Below are 20,482 nucleotides of genomic sequence, written 5' to 3'. Positions count from 1 at the left end.
CTTGTTTCCTAATTTCATCACCAAAACGCTGGTAACTCGTCAACGATGTCATTCCCAGCTCTGAATTCCGATGCAAATAGGAACGCACCGCAAACTGCATGTGGCGCTAACTGGCATCACATTCAAATGTATGCTGTTTTTTATATGCTAATGAGCTAGCTACATACGTCACCTTGGTCATTTAGATTACAAATTACAGAAGCACATCATGGGCTCAAATCAGGACCTCATTCACTGCCACCCGCTGCCTCATTGTTGTCAGAAAAGATAGCAATAGATACCTGTGCCTTTCCATGGATGCAGTATTTTTAGATCTCCTGATACTCCGCAATACACATTTATATCAACTTTATATTTAAAAAGCACATTTGCAATTAATCTGCAAGCAAACTCTTCATGAAATCTGTCTTTGGCGAAGAACATCAGAATCATTACTTTCACACCACAGCAAGCAAACAACATGGCTGTGAAGTCATTGTTCATCATTTCATCCACAGTTGTGGTTTCATGAAAGAAAATGCACACATTTGCCAATCTTGCACAACACAACTAAACGGCAACGGTTGGAATTGTGAAGAATTAAGAAGAGATTTTTGTGTCATTGTGATTCATGAGATATGATTTGAATGAATGGGCCATTCGTTGCAGTAAGCTAAATAGTGTCAGCCGTCTGTGACAAAAGATCACTTTTCTTGGCAATTAGCTAGCTATCACTGCATGTGATGGAAGTATACGATGAGAAATGAAAGCACAGCAACAGATAATAAAATGTCATTAGATACAAATTTTAATTCAGAGAAATGTTGCTTTTTACTTACGATAGTTACTGAGGGGGAAAAGAGCATGTGAATGGGCACCTGAAATGTTGTGTCACCCTGGCTACCCCACCGAAAAATTTCTGGCTTCGTCCCTGTGGAGAACACTAGTGGATGAGTTTTAAGTGGATGGAGTCGAAATAGAGGTGAAATTGATTAAACACCCTGAATAGGTTGCCAGCCAATCGCAGGGCACACAGAGACGAACAACCATTCACGCCTAGGGACAATTTAGAGTGTTCAATGCCTGCCATGCATGTTTTTGGAATGTGGGAGGAAACCGGAGTACCCGGAGAAAACCCACACAAGCACAGGGGGAACATGCAAACTCCACACAGGGAGGCCGGAGCTGGAATTTAACCTGGTAACTCTGCACTGTGAGGTCGACGCATTAACCTCTGGACGACCGGGCTGCCCTACCACAATAATATCGAATCATTTTGGGCCCATGTTGATATCTCAAGTACTGACAAATAAAACGCAAATCTTTATTACTGCCATGCGTTGGGCCCGGTTTTGGAAGAACAAAATATCCTGCAGCAGCCAGACAGGGCCATTTGCCACAAAAACTAAAACACTTGAAATTCCATATCATACAGCCAAACACACAAGAGTGATCTGATTAAACTTTGCCTTGTGTACTATGCACACAAAAGATGCTGCAGTGGCAGCACAATAACCTCTAAAAATCCAATAATGTGATGTAAACACCACATTATTGATGCTCATGTTAGTGTCTGGTTGATACGGCGATAGAGGCATGCAGAGGTGCAGGGTTTGATTCCTGGCCCCCGGCCTTTCTGTGTGGTGTTTGCGTGGGTTTTCTCCGGGTGCTCCGGTTTCCTCCCATATTCCAAAAACATGCACGACAGACTAATTGAACACTAATTTGTCCCTAGGTGTGATTCTCACCGCGAATGGCTGTTCGTCTATGCATTCCCTGCGTTTGGCTGACATCCATTTCAAGGTGTCCCCTGCTTACTGCACGAAGACAGCTGGGATGGACTCCCGCATGCCCGCAATCCTCGTGAGGATAACTGGATCAGAAAATCGAAGCGTGGATGTAGGTTTGTGTCTTTTTATTAAATTTAAGGGTATCCTTTGGGCACTGTGCCTTTGGTAATCTGCCAGTGCTATCTACTGATAGATTCTGTGATTAGCTTTAATAGAACTGCTCCAACAACTTATCAGACTTGTTTTCATGTTTTACAGTCTGTAAATCTTGTTTCCACTTGTGTGACAATGAGGAAAGCTAACAAAATGAGCAAACCTGCAAAACTTGATTCACAACAAAAATTATCTTCACATTTCACCGACATCATGTGTGAGATATGACTCGTGTTTTGTTGTTTTTATGTTTTAACAAATACCAAATTAATAATGCTTTAAAAAAAGAACACGACACGTAATTAGCATGAGAAATGACCTTCATATTTCAGCTTTATTGAGTTAGACTGCCTATTGTCAACATGGTCTGAGGTTTCATCAATTCTTGCGGTTTGGTGTGTGTGATCTTATCAAAAGCATGGTACAAGATGTTCCTGAAAGATGATGATGACAATGCTTCAGCGTAAGCAGGCAGGCGAGGGAGCTAATTGATACACACTAGCGAGTTGTTTTGAGCCTACCTTATGTACTGTACACTGACCTTCCTAACTCTGCATGTGGCCACTGTTTGACTTCATGCTAATTAGCCTCCCATGTTCCCATGAACACCGCAGGATGCTTTGCATGGAAGGCCTGCATCATACATAACAAATATTAGCCTTAGATGAGCATTTATAAACCTGAACACACAGTATGGAAAACAAAAACAAACAAAAAAACTGCCCGTGTCACTAATATTCCAGTCAAGAGTTGTCTGATAATCTGGGCGATACGCTGACAGGTCATCAATAAAGTGCTTACGATACCCCAGTGTCAAAGTGCAAGAGGTGAACTCTTGCTTTAGCCTGAGTGAGACCAACATAGCAGGAGAGTCTACCAATAGAGAAGGATTAATGACAAAACCCATTACGCTTCTCTTCGTCTTCTCTAAAAGCTTAGGTACACTAGGTGCTTCTGTTTTTCTTAGCAAGGGAGTTCAAATGCAGTTCACTCGCGTTCCCAATCACATCTATGAAGTGAAGTAACACGCATTAATTTCTCAAAAGCGCTCCGTTCGCATAAGAGGATGCCACACCCAACAACTCATTGGAACACAGCGTCTCTTCGAGGTCACTATTCAAGGAAATAATGGTGACTCAAAATGTGAACTGTTCTTGCTTTGCACAATAATGACTGCAAGTTTCGAGAAGATTGGTTGCCAACAGCAAACAAAGCCAGTCTCTGACCTGGTTCTGCAGTTAATGCACACTAGCAGGCTAAGTCTGAAAGATTTTTTTTTTCTATTTCTTATTTATGTTGGCACCACAGTCAGAAGGGGAGGAGAAAATAACCACAGCACAACTTGAAGGTGTGGTCGAAAACCAGTTAGGTTCTTTTCTTAACTGTACCAGCAGGACTACCGTATTTTCACGACTATAAGGCGCCATTAAAATTCTTAAATTTTCTCCAAAATGGACAGGACGCCTTATGATGCGGAGCATTTTTTCCACTTGCGTTCAGCTTTGCAACACCCCTGCGTAGCTGCGCGGGTCATGTCGTTAAACCATGGCTCGGGTTTAGGTTTTGGGAGCACAGTATTTGAAGGAGCCACCAAATCCAGGATGACACGGCATGACGAGTCGAACCAAGAGGTGAGTTCCTCTGTGTTAGACGAGGGTACGCAAAGGTTATTAAAGGCATCAGAGAAACGACTAGCAGTGCAAGGGTTAAAAATTTATGTCCTTGTTCATGTGTCGGGCTGGTCACATACTGTACAAAATTAAAAGAGTCGGTAAGTCTTAAGAAGTCTTTTGCCAGCGGTTTTTCCGGACCGCACACATGGATATTAAAATCCTCCATTAGGAGGATATGATCATATCTCAGCCTGATTTCTGCAAGAAAGGTTGAAAAGTCGCTTAAAAAGTCTTTGTTGTATTTAGGAGGATGGTAAATGACAGCACAAAGCACCGAAAAAACACGACCAACTTCAAAGAAGGTTGCTTCAAAGCTGGTGGCCGATGTGGTGGATGTGCACCGTTTACATTTGAAATTGTTCTTAAAGATGCTCACCGTACCTCCACCACGGCCTGATGTCCTCGAGGTATCGAGGAAACCACAGTCAGGTGGCAACAATTCAATCAAAGCGTTGTACTCACCAGTACCTGCCCAAGTCTCCGTCAGACACAGAAAATCTAAGTCATTGGAAAGGAAATACTCCCTCAGAATATGGGTCTTGTTCGTCAGCGACCGGGCATTTAACAACGCGATCCTTGTGGGAGTAGCAACTAGTGAGTGACATACTTAGCCTAAATTGAGTTGGCTGGTTATTCCAGTGTGAGCATCTGGGCATAAGCTTTTGAGTGTTCTCAATTTGTATTTGTGTGTGAAGGGATGTACAATTACCGCTATTTGTTAAGCCTCATTGAACGTAGCCTGTTTTCAGTGGGTGGTCTTGTATCATGAAAAAGAACCTCCAATACCGAATATTGCTTTCATTGACAGGATAATCAGGAGATCGATTTTACTTGTGCAAGCCAAGTGTTTGGATACAGGTCCTTAAACATAACATTGTGAACATCAAGATTGCAAAGGTAGCCATTTCTTAAAGTATTTGTGCCTCAACGTCCTCGATTTCACTTCATTATTATGTGACAGATGTGAGTTATAATCCCTCCTCATTCATCAAGTGGTTTATTATTTTACTGTAAAAATCATATTTGGAACTGTAACTACACAAGCAGTGTTAACACTAATGAGTTATGGTTGACATGAAAAGTACGAGAGAAGCGAGATTAGCGAGAACTAATTACTTCCGTGTACGATTGATGTTTGTCTGGGTGGGGTCAAATCATGCTAACTAAATTACTGTATTTTAATTTGGCCTTGATTTAAACATCAATAGAAGTCCAGCACTCGAATTTGTGTGTGCCTCTACGCTTTACATCTGTCCTGCAATCCTCCAGTGAACGTGTCATTGAGCAACCTTTACAAACGCACAAACCAAAGTTTCCCCCACCCTCTTCAAACCAAGTCAGCTTGGTCGCGAACACAACCACAAATATGCATGCGCACGCATACACGTATATACTGTGTACTAACATTTAAATATTTAAACAAATCATATTTATTGCACCCAGGAAGACCATATCATACAAAAGTCTGTTTTGTTGCTTCAATGAACCCTTTGCCAGCAGCCCTTTTGAGACAGTACAACAAAATCCAAACAGTTTAAAAAAATAAAATAAAACTAAAAATTCAAATAATCAAACATCTTCACTGGATTTAAAACAAAGTTATTAGTAACGAATAGCAATAAAAATAACGCACCACGACATACTCGCTCACACAATTAAAACATATCACGAACCCCCGCTTTTCATAGTGGATTTGTCTTGTCTCAAACTGCGAAAATATGCAATAATTGATGCTCCCCTAACCCCAAACGGTTTCTAACTGATGGTGATTGTCATGATCTTGCCCTGTTTGTGTTTCAGTCTCCAGCAGGATTGGAGGGCGTTCCCTCCAGAACCGCACATGTCTCGAATCATAATCGTTAACCAGCCCCCTTTCAAAGCTCCGCCACGCCGACAACCATTTGTCAGATTATTCAGCCTTTCTCACGACTCTCGTTTCCAAGTGTCTGTATATTCTTGATATTCCTGATTTCTGCCTCGTAGTTCTCTCGTCACGTTTTTCTTGTATTTTCATCCATATAAGTACTTTTTGTACATGATATTATTCTGGGTTTGTATTCTACATGTATTGGATTAATTTGTCCTTTTGTGACAAGCAATTTATGTTCATATTTGTACGTGTCTCTTGAAAGAATCTTGGTGTGTCCTGTTTTTATCCTGGTTCTTTGTTATCAGCGTCTTTCGTTGTAATTTGTTGGTCTTGCTTTTCTCAATACAGTAAAAATTTTGTCAACTCTTATCTGCGTCTACACTTTTGGAATCGTATTCTTTTCCGGACGACTCCGGAACTCCTGACAGGGATAAGCAATATATTTCTGTCGAAATGAAAACTCCTCAACTCACTTCAACATACAGTAGTTCTTTGGGTACACATATGCCACAAAATGGTAGCAGAAAAATACTGTTATTGCTTTGGCCGAATCACCAAAACAGCAAATAAGTGAGTTTTCAACAATTACAGGAGGAAAGGTGAAAAAAAAATTACTGGAGAGTTTCTTTTGAAAGGAGCAACTCCACAAATTCAGGATGTACTCTTGCTCTCTCCCCAAAGTCGGGCTTGGGTCGGCTCCAGTTTACCCGCAAACCCAATGAGGATAAGTACATGTCACAAGGGGATGTATGGATGATGCTCTATGTGATATTGAAGTGTGTGGCTCCATTTGTCCATTCATGAACACGGTTCAGCAAATATCTGTTCTTCCTCTCCTACTGAATCTAAATGGTTGCTAAGGACCAGCTGCTGTTTGTGTATACGCGGGGAGAGAGCGCGAGGGCATTGCAGGAATGCAGGAATTTCATTAGCTCATCAGGGAAGGAAACGATTTGATTTGTCAGAACATTAACATTCACATGAACTCCAGTTTACCAAAAATAAAAATACAAAATATGTGAAAATTTAGGTCAGGCGGAACTTGACCAATCATGTGGAGATACTTTGTAATAAATTCAGCTTTGCAACAATACCACACAATCAGTCAAGGTGGCTTTTAATTATTTTATTTTCGTAGCCTTCAAGTGTCATACAAATATTTGCTGAAATTAGGACAAATTACTTGGTCAATTAGTGGTTAATGATAGACTACAAACTTTTGGGTGAATAAAGTACACAGGAAGCTACTTTGATAATAAGGGAAGACGAGCTTGGTGATGCGTGCAAGTAGCCTCTTGGGATATGAATCTGAATGTTTAAATATTAGATGTGTCAGGCAACTCATCTTCTTTCAAAGTTAAGACCTAACTTATTTTAACACTTACATGTCAGTTAATGTTCAGATGTTATTTTTCTAAAAATAATGTGTTGTTAACTCAACTCAACAGATTTTCTGATGATGATTTATAGTTTTTGATCATGGAAGAGACTATGCTTGGTGTAAAACTAATCCATTTCACAAAACAGAATGAAACACTATATTTAAACACCTAAATATTCAACCAAACACAGCCCAATCCCAACACTCAAACCGCAGTACACCCCACAGTGCTCATTGAAGCGTACATGTTGAAATGTGTGCATAGTGTTCACGCAGTGTTCGTGAATACAGGTTAGAAGCGTGCAAAAATTGCAGAAATGGGACCTTGCGTGTTACATCATTGATTTGCACCACTGTGGCTTTTTAATGGCTTAAAATGATATTAAACTGCAGTCAGGAAGAAGTCAAGGAAAAGCTCCTGATCGGGCTTCCAGTTGATGTCAGCTCTGCCTCCACTATTTGCAACCGATATGCAGCGCACGGTATGCAGCGCACGATATGCAGCACATGCGCAGAAGGTCACTGAGCACGGCAACCACACTCGGACAAAATACGTAGGTGACTTTAAAACATCGATTGAAATTACGTGTATAAAATTCATTAATTATGTAATAATTTGATATTTATGCTTGAAATTATTTTTTATGGCACAGGCACAGGAATTCCACCGAACATCACCAATTTCCCGTTATTTTCATCACATCCGCAATAATTGTATACGGGTCATATACTTTGGCTGCGGGGACGTGGAACACGGTTGCAAAAGGGGCGGGGCAACAGAGTTTTGGGGCGATTTGGGAAAACCTGCAAACTCACACACTCTTCACTAGCAATTGAAGGGAACAAGAGTGGAAATATGGGAATTGGGATTAGGCCCGTATATTTTCGTTTACGTTTGCTAGCTTTACGCTGACATATAAGGGGTGTTCACACGGCGCACATTTGCTCCGGCGCTGCACTGATGTAGTTTGTTGCGATATATTTTGCACCGCAGCAAATTGTGTGGAACGTTCACGCGTGCCAGCACCGACACAGCGTCGGTGCAGCCCCACTTGCGTTCACACGGCAGTTTCTGCAGCGGAGCAAAATGACAGAAAACAAATGAGCACAAAAAAGCATTACTTTGCTACCACATAGTGACAAATATAGGAAATTCAAATTTTTGCTATTAAAATAGTGGTGTGTGGGGGGGGGGGTCACTTTATAACTCATTATTTATAACGACTTTACTATACGACTTTTTATACTTGAATGACTAATGCCGTATATTTATATAATATTCATACTTAATTCCATTCGCAGTCCATTATGGCACAGTCTGAGTGCAACAATTTACTATACTGTTTGCCCTATGGACAAAACTGTTGAAATCTAAACAAATGCTAATATATTTTAATCATTCAAATTTGTCGGATGAGAGACAGCAGTCTGACCCACAACCACGGGAGCCTGTTACATCATCTCCTGTGTGTGTGTGTATGTGTGTGCGCGTGCACGTGTGTCAGCTGTGCGTAGCATTAACCTCGGGGTGGATAGATCGGGGGAAACTCTAGAGACTGCATGTCGGCTTGTTTTGTCGGGCAAAGCACACACAAACACATATACACACACACGTGTATATGTCTGTCTGGTTGCCATCCTCTTTTCTACTTTAGATCCACAAAGACAGAGAGGGAGAGTGTGTGAGATGGTGGTACAAGGACGAAGTGAGATGCGTTTACACAAACAAAGTGGGCGGGACAGGAAGTGATTTGGAGATAAACAACTTGTTGTCTCTCAGATGTCCTTGCCGCACTACAACCTCAACTTTTTTTTTCTCTCCCGAATCCTCTTTTATGCGTTGGTGTTTTAATTCCACGTCACAAGCGAGGGAGGGGTGAAGGTCAACTTTCTAAACCCAACATAAATCGCATTAACATCCTAATACAAGACCCAAACACGCTTTCATTCCCAACCTCATTCTCCTGCAAACATGATTAAATATCATCTGCTCAGGCACCAAAAGTTCCATCATATTTGCTTTTGCCTGTCAGTAACAGCTAAAAAAAAATTGTCACTCTGCAGTTCGACTGAAAGGGATCACTTTAAATATAAATAAATAAATTTATTAAATCAAGTTGAGGGCGGCCCGGTGGTCCAGTGATTAGCACGTCGACCTCGCAGTGCAGAGGTACCGGGTTCAATTCTAGCTCCGGCCTCCCTGTATGGAGTTTGCATTTTCTCCCTGGGCCTGCGTGGATTTTCTCCGGGTACTCCCATTTCCTCCCACATTCCAAAAACATGCATGGCAGTCTGATTGAACACTCTAAATTGTCCCTAGGTGTGATAATCTACCTGAATAGATTATGACAAACATTTTGAAACGTATAACAATACTGTAATTTTTCAAAACATTCCTTGAATGTGGAAATATAACCTTTCACACCCATTGAAAAATTATAGCAAAACACCCAACTTTTGGAACATGTGTAGGTCGGGCATGATAACTGATTAATGATCATTAAAACTGGTGCACAGAAATATGGTTATTCTTGAGCTTGTAGGGTGAAATCCACTGTCTCGTGTGAAATTTGAATGAAGCTAAGCAGTCCACGATGTGAAAAGAAAGCATGCAGGTGTACAAAATGTTGCGACCTGTGATTATGTAAAGTGATGTGCTGATACATGACAGAAGATGCTTTGTCCCCAACAGTCAACAGCTGTGATGAGCTGATGTGACTGCACCAGCAGCAGCATGACACCAACTCACAGTGGGCCCTCAGTGGCCAGCATTGCTTTGCATGCATCCTTGCGCACGCGCTGGCGCGCACACACGCACGCACACACACACACACACACACACACACACACACACACACACACACACACACACACACACACGCACATACACACACATCACTGTTGACCAGTGTCCAGGAGTAAACAAATGATTGTTCTCTGCTTGGCACTGAGGGAGATGATACAAGAGCTTGACTGAATGCAACAAAGTGAGAAAAAGGAAATAATGTATGTAAACATTTTAAAGGGGAAAACAGGATTTGGAACAAAAAAATAAATAAAATAAAATGGAAAAAAAACACACAATTCACACCACTAACAAACTACCCACATGTGCTTCACATGCAATGCCAGCTCTGATCTCATCTATTCACTTGTCAGGAGGTTATAATTTTATGAATGGTTTTGTTCAAATAGGGGTCATGGGGTGTGCTGGAGTCTTTCTCAGCCATCTTCGGGCAGTAGGCGGGGACACCCTGAACCGGTTGCCAGCCAATCGCAGCGCAAACAGAGACGAACAACCATCCGTGCTCACACTCACACCGAGGGACAATTTGAAGTGTTTAATCAGTCTGCCATGAATGTTTTTGGAATGTGGGAGGAAACCAGAGTACCCAGAGAAAACTCACGCAGGCCCGGGGAGAACATGCAAACTCCACACAGGAAGGCCAGAGGTGGAATCGAACCCGATACCTGTGCACTGTGAGGTCGATGCGCTAACCATTGGCCCACCGGGCCGCCCACTTCTGGATGTGTTTTCACAAATATAAAAGACAGCAGTCTTCAGTGAAATTTAGGGACGATAAGACCATTCGGACTTCAATGAGCACCTGAAAATGTCTCTCTAAGTAACAAGGTCAGTTGTTCTAGCAGGCTTTTCCTGACTTTATAGACTTTTATATAGGTATATTTATATCGGTTCCAAAGCATCCGCTTGTTGTTTTTACGTTCAGGAATAAAGGGCTGGTGACGGTGCTGATGTACGAGTATGTATCATACTCTCCCACTTGATTCATATCTGAGACTCTGAAAATGCATCTCCACATATTTCGGGTTTTTTTTCTCCCCTCCATAAGTGTCACCCGCCTGCAAGTCCGAGGCCCAAGCTACATCTCGCCAGATGGCTTGGCGAATCAAGATGTTTCGATGATCATAGCATCCGCCCCCCATGCCTCCTCGGCATCCAAAACCCCGTCAGCGTGATGTCATCAATGTCACACTGCCCTCCTTCCAATTGCATGAGCTGGTGACATTTGAACACACGCAAACACACATTTAATCACACACTGAGTTGCTAGGAATCCTCGAGTGACTCAATGACAAAATGATTGGATTACCACCAGCACTTTTAGTTCAGTCTAGAGTTTATTGCAAAGATGTTTGTCTCATCTACACAACAGACAGCATCGTATGTGAATTACCTCTCTCACAGTCGGTGTGTTGTGCCCTAATACTTGTTAATCCCATGCTATCAGCCGCCATCGCCATATTTGCCTGCTGGCAGTTTACATGCAAACATGACAAGCTAATTGAATGATGCTTCGTTTGGCTCGCATGGATATGGCAGACTGAGGCTGAGCTAAGATCTTTAACCTGATTGAGATTAGCGTTTCTGCGTAAATTGCACGATGCGGCGGAATTTCCATCGTCGTCCGCAGCTGTGCACTAATTACGGGAATGCAGTTTATTTTTTGAGTTAATCGCATTGCTCGGGAAATTATTATTCTGTTAAAATGGAATCTGTGCCGACTTCTACGACTGAGGGAATTATTCGATTTAGCGTCCTTATTTTTCACCAGTGTACGCAAGTGTAAGCAAGGCTAGAGCTGCCGCTCCCTTTACGCAGAGTACACACGCAATGCGAAGGGCATTGTCGTCCGTAGCAGGCACCAATTTGCGTGAGGGGGCACATCGTGACATCATTGAGTGGGCGTGTCATGCGTGAACCCTCCAACATGCACTTGACATGGTATTCATATTATTTTTTGTAAACATCAAACACAGATAAATCTTTCAGGGAAGAAAGTTTTTTACGTATTTTTCGTAAAATTCAAAGACAATTTAAAGTCTTCAATGAACCGAGTGTGGAGTCTTTAGAACGTTCAACATGCACGTTTTGTCATTATCGGAAAAAAAAATAGGGTTACAATTCACCAAGTGTGAATGCGTTCTTTTCCCACACTGTGATGTGATGCCATTTGTGTTGCCGACACAGTTACGTCCGTATAGAGCCACATCAGAACTCAGCCAGTCATCCATTTTGTATCGTGGAGAACTGAATTGGAAATCTTGAGTGGTTTCTAGTGGCGTTGGCCATGTCACACAGACGGGAACAGCATAGAAAGTGTTCATAATTCATCAGAGTTACATAACCTCATAATATTGTAAAAACATTCAGGGGAGTCTGAGTCAGAGTTGAAGAAGGTTAGAGCGCCGATGTCCAATGAAAACGGCTGCAAACATTCTCAAAAATGACGAGATCTCTTCAAAACAGTCTGTACTTCTTGACCTTGATAACAATAACATGCTCGATATTGAGGTTGCTTGCAAGGGAAGCGATGATGTCATCGCCAATTCAGACAAACTTGAACCATGAATTACACTAAAACGTAACCAGAACAATCTATTAAAGTTGATGAAGATGATCATAAGGATGATTATCGGGAATGCTACTTGCCTATGCCTTTCATTTCCTGTGTTTGCATTTTAAAAGTTGAACAAACAAGTCTGCGTGTAGGTTGGTGTCTCAGACGCGTGTGTTGTCGCAGGAATGCAAAACAAGCTTCGAAATTTTCCCTGCTTTGCAACGCTTTCTCCTCAATAGATTTCTGTTAAAGGGCAACCGCACACATTGTACGAAGATCTTGTAGCTCAGCACACAGGGTACCATCAAGAGCGTCTTCACATCTCATCCCCACTGAACAAGGGTTGCAAAATGGCACAAAATGGGTGCACGACTGTGTGATGGGATTGTATAGCTCAAAATGGGTTAAACGTAACTTTGCCATTGAGTTAAGCCAGTCAACTCAAAAATGGTCGTAAATAAAATTTGTTCTAAATACTGACTTCATTATTAATCCTACTGTTGATGCCATGTAGTTCTTAACGTTGGCGTTAAGACCATGCCGTTTCAACTGGAAAAGCATTTTCTAGGTATAATTAATAACATTTTAAAAATCATGATTATATCTTTGAACCGAACAAACAAATCCAGTGGTTAGCGTGTCGACCTCACAGTACAGAGAGAGCTACTGGATTCAATTCCAGCTCCGGCCTCCCTGTGAGGAGTTTGCATGTTCTCCCCAGGCCTGTGTGGGTTTTCTCCGGGTACTCCGGTTTCCTCCAAAATCCAAAAACATGCATGGCAGGCTGATTGAACACTCAAAATTGTCCCTAGGTGTGAGTGTGAGCGCAGAAGGTTGTTGGTTTCTGTGTGCCCTGCGATTGGCTGGCAACCAGTTCAGGGTGTCCCCCACCTACTGTCCGAAGACAGCTGGGATGGGCTCCAGCAGCCCCCGCGACCCTTGTGAGGATAAACGGGTTGGAAAATGAATGAGTGAAAAAGGAAATACTGTCAATTGTTTGTTTTATTCTTCTTGAAAGGACATGTGCAGTATTTTCTATTAAAGCTCCAGTGCCCTACAATGCCTTACATACGGAAATTTGAGCCACCAGCTTAAAACTTCACTTAAGACTTATTTGTATACTATCGCATTTAGATGAACTACATGTTGACCTTTTTGACTTCTCTCTCGCCTGCCCCCGTAATCGCCGGTTTGGTGATGATGATTGAATGAATTGGATGTCAGTATACGGGCCTCCATTGTAGCCTGGTCATCCTGGAAGGGTTATGTCCCAATCTGCGGCCCCATCTCAAGGTTTCTTATTTTTACGAAGGTTTTATATTTTTTTTAGTTATTCCATGTCCTCCTGTGGGGTTAAGATCAGGGATGTCGTTAATATTTGTCAACTGTCAGCTTCTAAAGCCTTTTGAGACTCTTCTGTGATTCAAGGCTACATAAATAAACTTGACGATTAAAAACACCTTTTGGACTTGAAAGCGCACTTTTGTAGCACTTGTAGTGAATGCATTCGCGTGGCCTGGTATCTTTTTTTCTGACATTCTAGAGGCGGTCCTGCAAGAACCCTGTCGCTAGTTTATAACTTTCTCCCTGGGGCGAGACGTGCATCTCTGGCTACCTGTGATTTACATTCTACAGTGAGACTGTAAAAAAGGCCACAAAGTCATTTTACTGTGTAAGGAAATCGTTCTAGATTAGATCGATAGATAGATATTTGTGTGCCATAAACATTGATTACTTTTGTATGCATTTAAATAATGTTTGATTATAGTTGACATAATTTGTGAATGCACAGTGGCAGGTGTGGTTGCAGCGGTGCTGTGATACTCGAGGACATGCACATAGTATTGTGAGTTTGTTCGGCCACTGAGGACTAAATCGTATAACCCAAATACACAAGCACGCATTATGATTTATGATTAGCAGTTGCCTGTTTTCACCAAATTGGTTTGAGTGTTTATGTGATGTTCATGAGTGAACCTGTCTTTTTTTTTTTAAATAATAGCGCCAAGCAGAAGTGCTGTGTGCTGTGAGTGACTGTGTGGTTTTTTTTTTGGTTTGTTTTTTTGTCACATGGATGGACAAATAAATACCGTAGATAGATGGCCACACACATGTGCACACAGACATTCAACATTACACATGATAAAGCAAGTACTCCGCTGCGGTTATCGAGTAAATTAAACATATGGCTTAGAGGAATTGAGGCGGCCTACTGGGCATTTTTCTATATATGACGGCCTTGGTGACAGTGGTGTCCATCCACTCAGTTAAGTCAGGTCAAGTCACGCGAATGCCACCTGAACTAACTGGGCCCTTTATTTCATGGAACATTGTGTGTCTGTATGCATGTGTGTATCTAAAATGCATTTTTTTTCAAGGTGGACAATGAATTCTCGCGTAATGCTATGGAGGCACCAAATGCTAGACAACGTTTGTAAGCAGTCAGCTCACGAATGATCAGGTGAGTGTGCAGTATTTTGACATGAAGTGACCATCAGTAAATTGTCAACGCTTTTTTTTTCTTACATTCATTTTGTTTGGATTCTCGTTGATCCTTATATCTGACCTATTTCACTGAAGGCAGAACTTGGTTGCACCTACCCCTTTTTATTGAATGACAAAATTCTGACTCGTGATAATGCCAAGGAGCTAGTAACTCTGAGAAACCACTAGCCATGAATGTAATGTGCAAAGTACAAATTCCGATTTACATAAAATATTTAATGACATAACAATATGTATAGTAGTATAAGTCAATAAAAATGGGTACAAATAAACAAATAAAAGGTGGCTTTTCAAGTCTTTGTTAGTTCATAAAAGTAAAGTTTTTTTCTGTAAAGTCATATTTTCTGTTAATTTATTTCTCTTATGTATTTTTTTTAATTGTGGATTTCTTTTTTTTATTATTACTTTTGCAATGTTGTTTTTTTTATTATCTCAATTTGCATTCACAAACAGCAATGAGCACATTGATTTATCTGATTGATGTCTGTTTTCTATTTTTTTTTTTTACATGTGACAAGCCAAACAAATAAATCACCTAAATATCACTTTAAAAAGTCAATAAAATGACAAAATACCCATTTAAACCTAAGGCTTGTAATGCAACCAGATCATCTCCTCCAATTGACAGTGATGTGACGCGGTGACACCTCACAGTGGGTGCCAACGGGGCAACATTGTCACAGATGACTGAGCCCATCACTGACATGGCGGCTCTCATCCGCCACTTTCTGTCAGCAGAGCTGAGACAGGGCGATCTGGCTCTTGCAGATGGACGGGTTGCTGTCACGGATCATTGATGGGAAATATGGCGACGGATGTTTGCTTTACGTGTGAAATGAGCCGAGGTGGTCTTAAACACCTGGACTAAAAGCAGGCATCATAAATTGATGTCTTTATCGATTTCAACACTTTTATCAACGGTGCGGAATTGCTGTAAAGTGTTATCACAACAGGTTGAAGCTCTGCAGGCATAATGGAGTTTGCTCCATGGCAGCAACCAGCAGAGGGCACACAATTCAGGCCCAGTTAGTTTGGAACCTAAACAGGACCACAATGGGACAGGGTGGTGCATAGCACACAAACGCTCAACATAACAATTGGCTATTGTTCTGTTCTGTCACAATCACAATAAGGATTTACAATCATAAATATGAAAAATATTTGCTTGATTGTTGACCCAAAAATTATCTGAGCAAAGGGGAGGAAATACAAAATGTGATCAAAGTGGTACTAAAATATTTCAGGCCATTTTTCTCATTTTCTCACCCCACCCGAAACGATGAATTCTGTTCTCTACCAGAGAATCCTAAAGAAGAATGTTCAGCCATTAGTTCATGACCTTATGCAAAAGCACACACAAACACACCAGCAATTAAACTTCTGAACGTTTTAAATAAGACAAAACAAAGGTTTTGGAATGGCCTAGTCAAAGTTTGGACTTGAATTTGAATTTTGAACTGAAATGCTGTGGCGTGACCTTAAGAAGGTTGTTCATGTTTAAAAGAAAAAGGCCAAAATATTTCCACGGACTGGCACAGGGATGTGAAAAACTCCAGTTATAGAAAACTCGTGATTTCAGTTGTTGCTACTGAGAGTGGCCACTATCTGTTTTAAGTCAGCTGGGAAAGGCGACAGCTCGTCCGCAGCGCGACTGAAAATAAGCGGTGTTGGAAAATGGATGGATTACAACCAATAAGGCAGGTTTCTTCAAACGACGACCCCTTAATCTGGAGACATTTGCGGTGAAATGTACGTACAGTCGATCTCTGTGTCCTGGATTGAGTTGTAGTTTCATAAACCCAACCACACAATTGCTGACAAATGAGGTTCTGACATGAAGTGTAATGATGGCCAAACATGATCCGCTTCCCCACTTCCTCATCCTACTTCTTACTCACCTGCAACCTGAGCACGTGTGAGCATGGAAAAGCATGAGGTCACCTTGATAGAGGTGAGAGCTTTGGAATCAGACTACCAGGTAATAAACATAACCAGGGTTGGGCAACCTATCAATCACAAAGTCCCACAACATAGTTTTAAATTCAAAAGAAGCAAACTGAATTAATACTTTAATTTTGTTGCATCCATTTTGCGAGATTACGACAGTTTTAAGGTGGCTACTCACCATTTTAATCTAGCTCTACACGTTACCACATTACCACAGTCCCATAAAAAGCATGTATCTCCTTCATTCATTGGCTATATTCTTTGTTTCCAAAAGCTGAAGAAATTGATTTTGATGTTGTCCTGATAAAACTCATACAAGTTGGCGATACATGGTTTAGTTTTTTTTTTATTAGGCAGCAACATAAGTGTGCTGTGTCTTATGTCAGTCACTGTCCAATATAATAACTTATTTTCGCATTTTTTGGATAATTTGACTATTTTCCCCAAACACAAAAAAGATTAGGCTATGATAAAAATCAACAAACATGTTAATGAGAAGCCTCATTACCTGTCACTGTTCAATAAAAACACCATATTTTGAGCATGTTTTGGTGGTGCTTTTAATGGTTTTGAGGTGGCCCCACATACAAACCTTGGAGGCCCCTGAGCATCTTAACCACTGTGCAACAAAAAGCATGTATCACTAAATTTTGGGATTTTTTTTTTCTATTGACATACAAAAAATATTACACTTTTCTCAGATGAAAACGCATATTATTATTAATATTAGTAGTCGTATATGTTATCAAACAATTAATGCAAAATATTTTTATCAGCATGTTTGAGCATGTTTTAACAGAGTACCTGTCATCGTCCATTTAAATGCATGTATTTCCCCTTTTGGAGGTCATTTAATATATGTCAAGATCTGATTTTTTAAGCACACATTCTTTTTATTAGCGACAATGTGTAGTGTCAGTCTTCAATTAAAATCTCCCAAATGTTGCCAATTTATATATTTCAAGTCATGAAGATTTTTTTTGTCTAAAAACTCAAATTGTCTCAAATAAGTCAAAGGCATGTATATATTCTTACCTTTATGATGCTGCTTCGACGGGGTGCTGCCTTCACGGACTCCAGCAGGGTGGTCTCCGGGTCCTGACTGCCCCCGCCGGGCAGGACGACACCGCTGCGCCGGCCGCGGGACACTCGAGCCGGGATAGAGTCCGGCGCTCCGTCGCTGCAGAGTCCATCGCGCTCGGACATGTTGATGCGGCTCGAGTCGGTGATTTGAAAAAGGAAATGAATCAACCTGTGGAAAGTTTGGCTCGGTTGTGCTTGAATGCCATTTAAATGTTCAAACAAAGAAGAATGATCAAGCGTGTGTACGCGTGTGTGTGTGCGCAAGCCCGCGGTGTTGAATCACAACGACATCCACTGGCTTCACTGTTTGGGTCCTTGAACGCAACCGGCCGTGTCTATGTTTGGTTCTTTTGGAGCAGAACCAGACTGGTGCGCGCCCCCCTGGTGAAGCGCAACAAGTCCTCCCAGTGCTTTATCGTGGAGAGGAGGGGGTCCGCGAGTGTGCGTCAAAACCCGCCCACGTCTGTCACGGTGCACTTGCAAGTGGATCCAATCCAAACGGGTTCCAAACCCCGCGCTTGGCTAGGTGGCGTCCTCTCCGATGTCAAAGTGCACGAAGGAAGCCAAGTTGAAACAAGTAGAAAAAGATGCGATTCTGCCTTCTCTCTGTACATGGCCGCGATTCCCATCGCCCAAAATAATGTGCTACTGTTACCGACTCGGTTGCACTGTTGACGGCACCAGCGAGTGACTTTTGACGGCAAAACGGAACAATTGACACGCGCCCGCCTCTTCGCCTACAGTCAAACCCCGCCTTAATGGTGACCTCAATCATGATTGGCGTGTGTTTTGGCCAATGGGCATACAGTGATTGAAATGTGTGAGTCCTGAAAAAACAAGGACCATTAATCCAAAAATTCACAATGTACTACTTCATTGGTTAAAGAAGCGATTCCTACTTTCTTTGCGCAGTGAGATCCTTAGGTGTGCCATGAGAAAATATTCAATTTGACTTTTCCGTAATGGTAGGAAGTAATAATTGGTCGGAAGAAACGAAATACAAATACTGTAGTTCGTTGCATGCTCACGTAGATTTTTCATTTGTTTCTTCTTTACTGGAGTATTTATCTTTTTACTTTTAATTTTCAAACAGATATCTGTAATCTCTACTCTATTGATAAAATAGGCAGCGACCTTTTTCATCCACGAGGACAACATGACAAAGAAAAGACTTTAAAAAAACGCATCAGGGACAAAATATAATGGAGCATTAAAAACGATGGTACAACAGATTAGGAGAGGCAAAATATTCCCGATGCAGTGATTCCAATCCCTTCAAGCACAGGTACAAGATCCGGTGCAGAGTCCAACTTTTTTTTTTTGTCAAATGGTGTTTGTTGTGCTTCGTGTGAACCAATTGTGGTCTGTTTTCAGCATTTTGGCCATGACCTTCGTTGAAGAAACAATCTGTGTTCAGTGGAGTGCTTTTGGACAGTCTGCGTCGGCGTGGAGAGCGGATGCGTATTTAGACCTGAGAGTCGGCGCTTGGAATTGAAGTGGATTTCAATGGGACAGGAGAAGTGAACCAATCTCTTTTTTCATCAAGGGGCACTATAACTTCTTGTTTACTTTCATACTTAGCTTCTAGCAGACGTGTGTACATTTTGAACATGTCTCTGATCCACTGGTGAAAGGCCACTTTGATTCTCTCCTCTTTCATCCATAACTGCTTCAACCAACAAGGCATATGCTGGAATATGGTTATGATTGCATGGCTGTCCATGCATGTCTTGTGTCATATTACCGTATTTTGTAATTTTTGGTTAACTGCTCTACAAAGTTCTTTGTTACAGCTGCAGCTGTTGTGAAAGTTCTTATATAAATAAAGATGTATTGTATTGTATAAATTAATGTTCCTATAGAGGGAAAAAAAGAATTAAACGCTTTCAAAATTATGGTTTAGTTGCACAATCCACTATGTGAATTGTATTAAAAACTGCTTTGTATTATGGATGATTATCATTTAAAAACCAATTTCGACTAGTTCAGTAGAGATATAAACATGACCTTTGGATTTGCTATAATTCAACTTCAGTGGGGTGTAGGCTCCGGAGCCAAGGCCAAACAATTCTAAATTTGGCGAGCGGTGAAAAATAGAGCTTTATAGATTCACCTCTCCTTGAGATAAATGTTGTCATGAGCAGTCATGCTTGATTAAGACTAGAATAACTAAGGAGGAACATATAAAATGAATGCACAAATAAGTCACAGCAAACAATTTGAAATAGCAACACGGGATTCTCAACAAAATCAGTTCAGCATTGTTGCATGTGTCCAGCCATCTCACCTTTGACCTCAGCATGTGTTGTGTTACATACCATGCACAACTGATAATGTGCTTGCTTCCAAATGTACAAAACATCACTGAGCATTTTGACATCAGATTACCTCTAGTTTGAGGGTCCGACCTGGACCTTTGAACCGTGCTATCACAAAGCCGAAATCAATTCTTATAAAAAGGTTTTACACCACCCTGCTGAAAAATTTAGCAGAGGTATGCTTGGTTTTGTGTGACGTATGTCTACGATTCTGATGCAAAGTGTATTCTGCACAAGAAACCTTTCGTTGTCTTGAGCAGAAGGGCGGAAGATTTAAATGTCCCGCTCAAGGTCACAATCCCAATCTGGGAGGATTGTTATACACTTGCTGACATCGATAACGCGCAGGCTTTTTCTACTAGACCAAGCCTGTACAGCTGACTGATATTTGTACATGCTTCCCATTAGGATAAACAAATT

The 20,482-nt window shown here is 41.3% G+C and overlaps 1 protein-coding gene across 1 annotated transcript in view; it reads right to left on the bottom strand.

Moving 5' to 3' along the window:
- The window catches only part of plcl1 (phospholipase C like 1), a 74,000-nt gene extending 55,519 nt beyond the window's left edge, over nucleotides 1-18,481 (bottom strand). The window contains exon 1 of the mRNA XM_052081743.1: nucleotides 17,697-18,481. Coding sequence (XP_051937703.1) covers nucleotides 17,697-17,867 — 171 coding nt within the window. The 5' untranslated portion in view covers nucleotides 17,868-18,481. The remainder of the gene's footprint in view (nucleotides 1-17,696) is intronic.
- Nucleotides 18,482-20,482: the final 2,001 nt, after the last annotated feature.

This window comes from Hippocampus zosterae, chromosome 12 (genome assembly GCF_025434085.1).
Source record: "Hippocampus zosterae strain Florida chromosome 12, ASM2543408v3, whole genome shotgun sequence".
In the NCBI taxonomy this organism is placed as follows: domain Eukaryota; kingdom Metazoa; phylum Chordata; class Actinopteri; order Syngnathiformes; family Syngnathidae; genus Hippocampus; species Hippocampus zosterae.
Note: the sequence above shows the minus strand (reverse complement) of the source record. Positions and strands in the feature narration are given on the sequence as shown.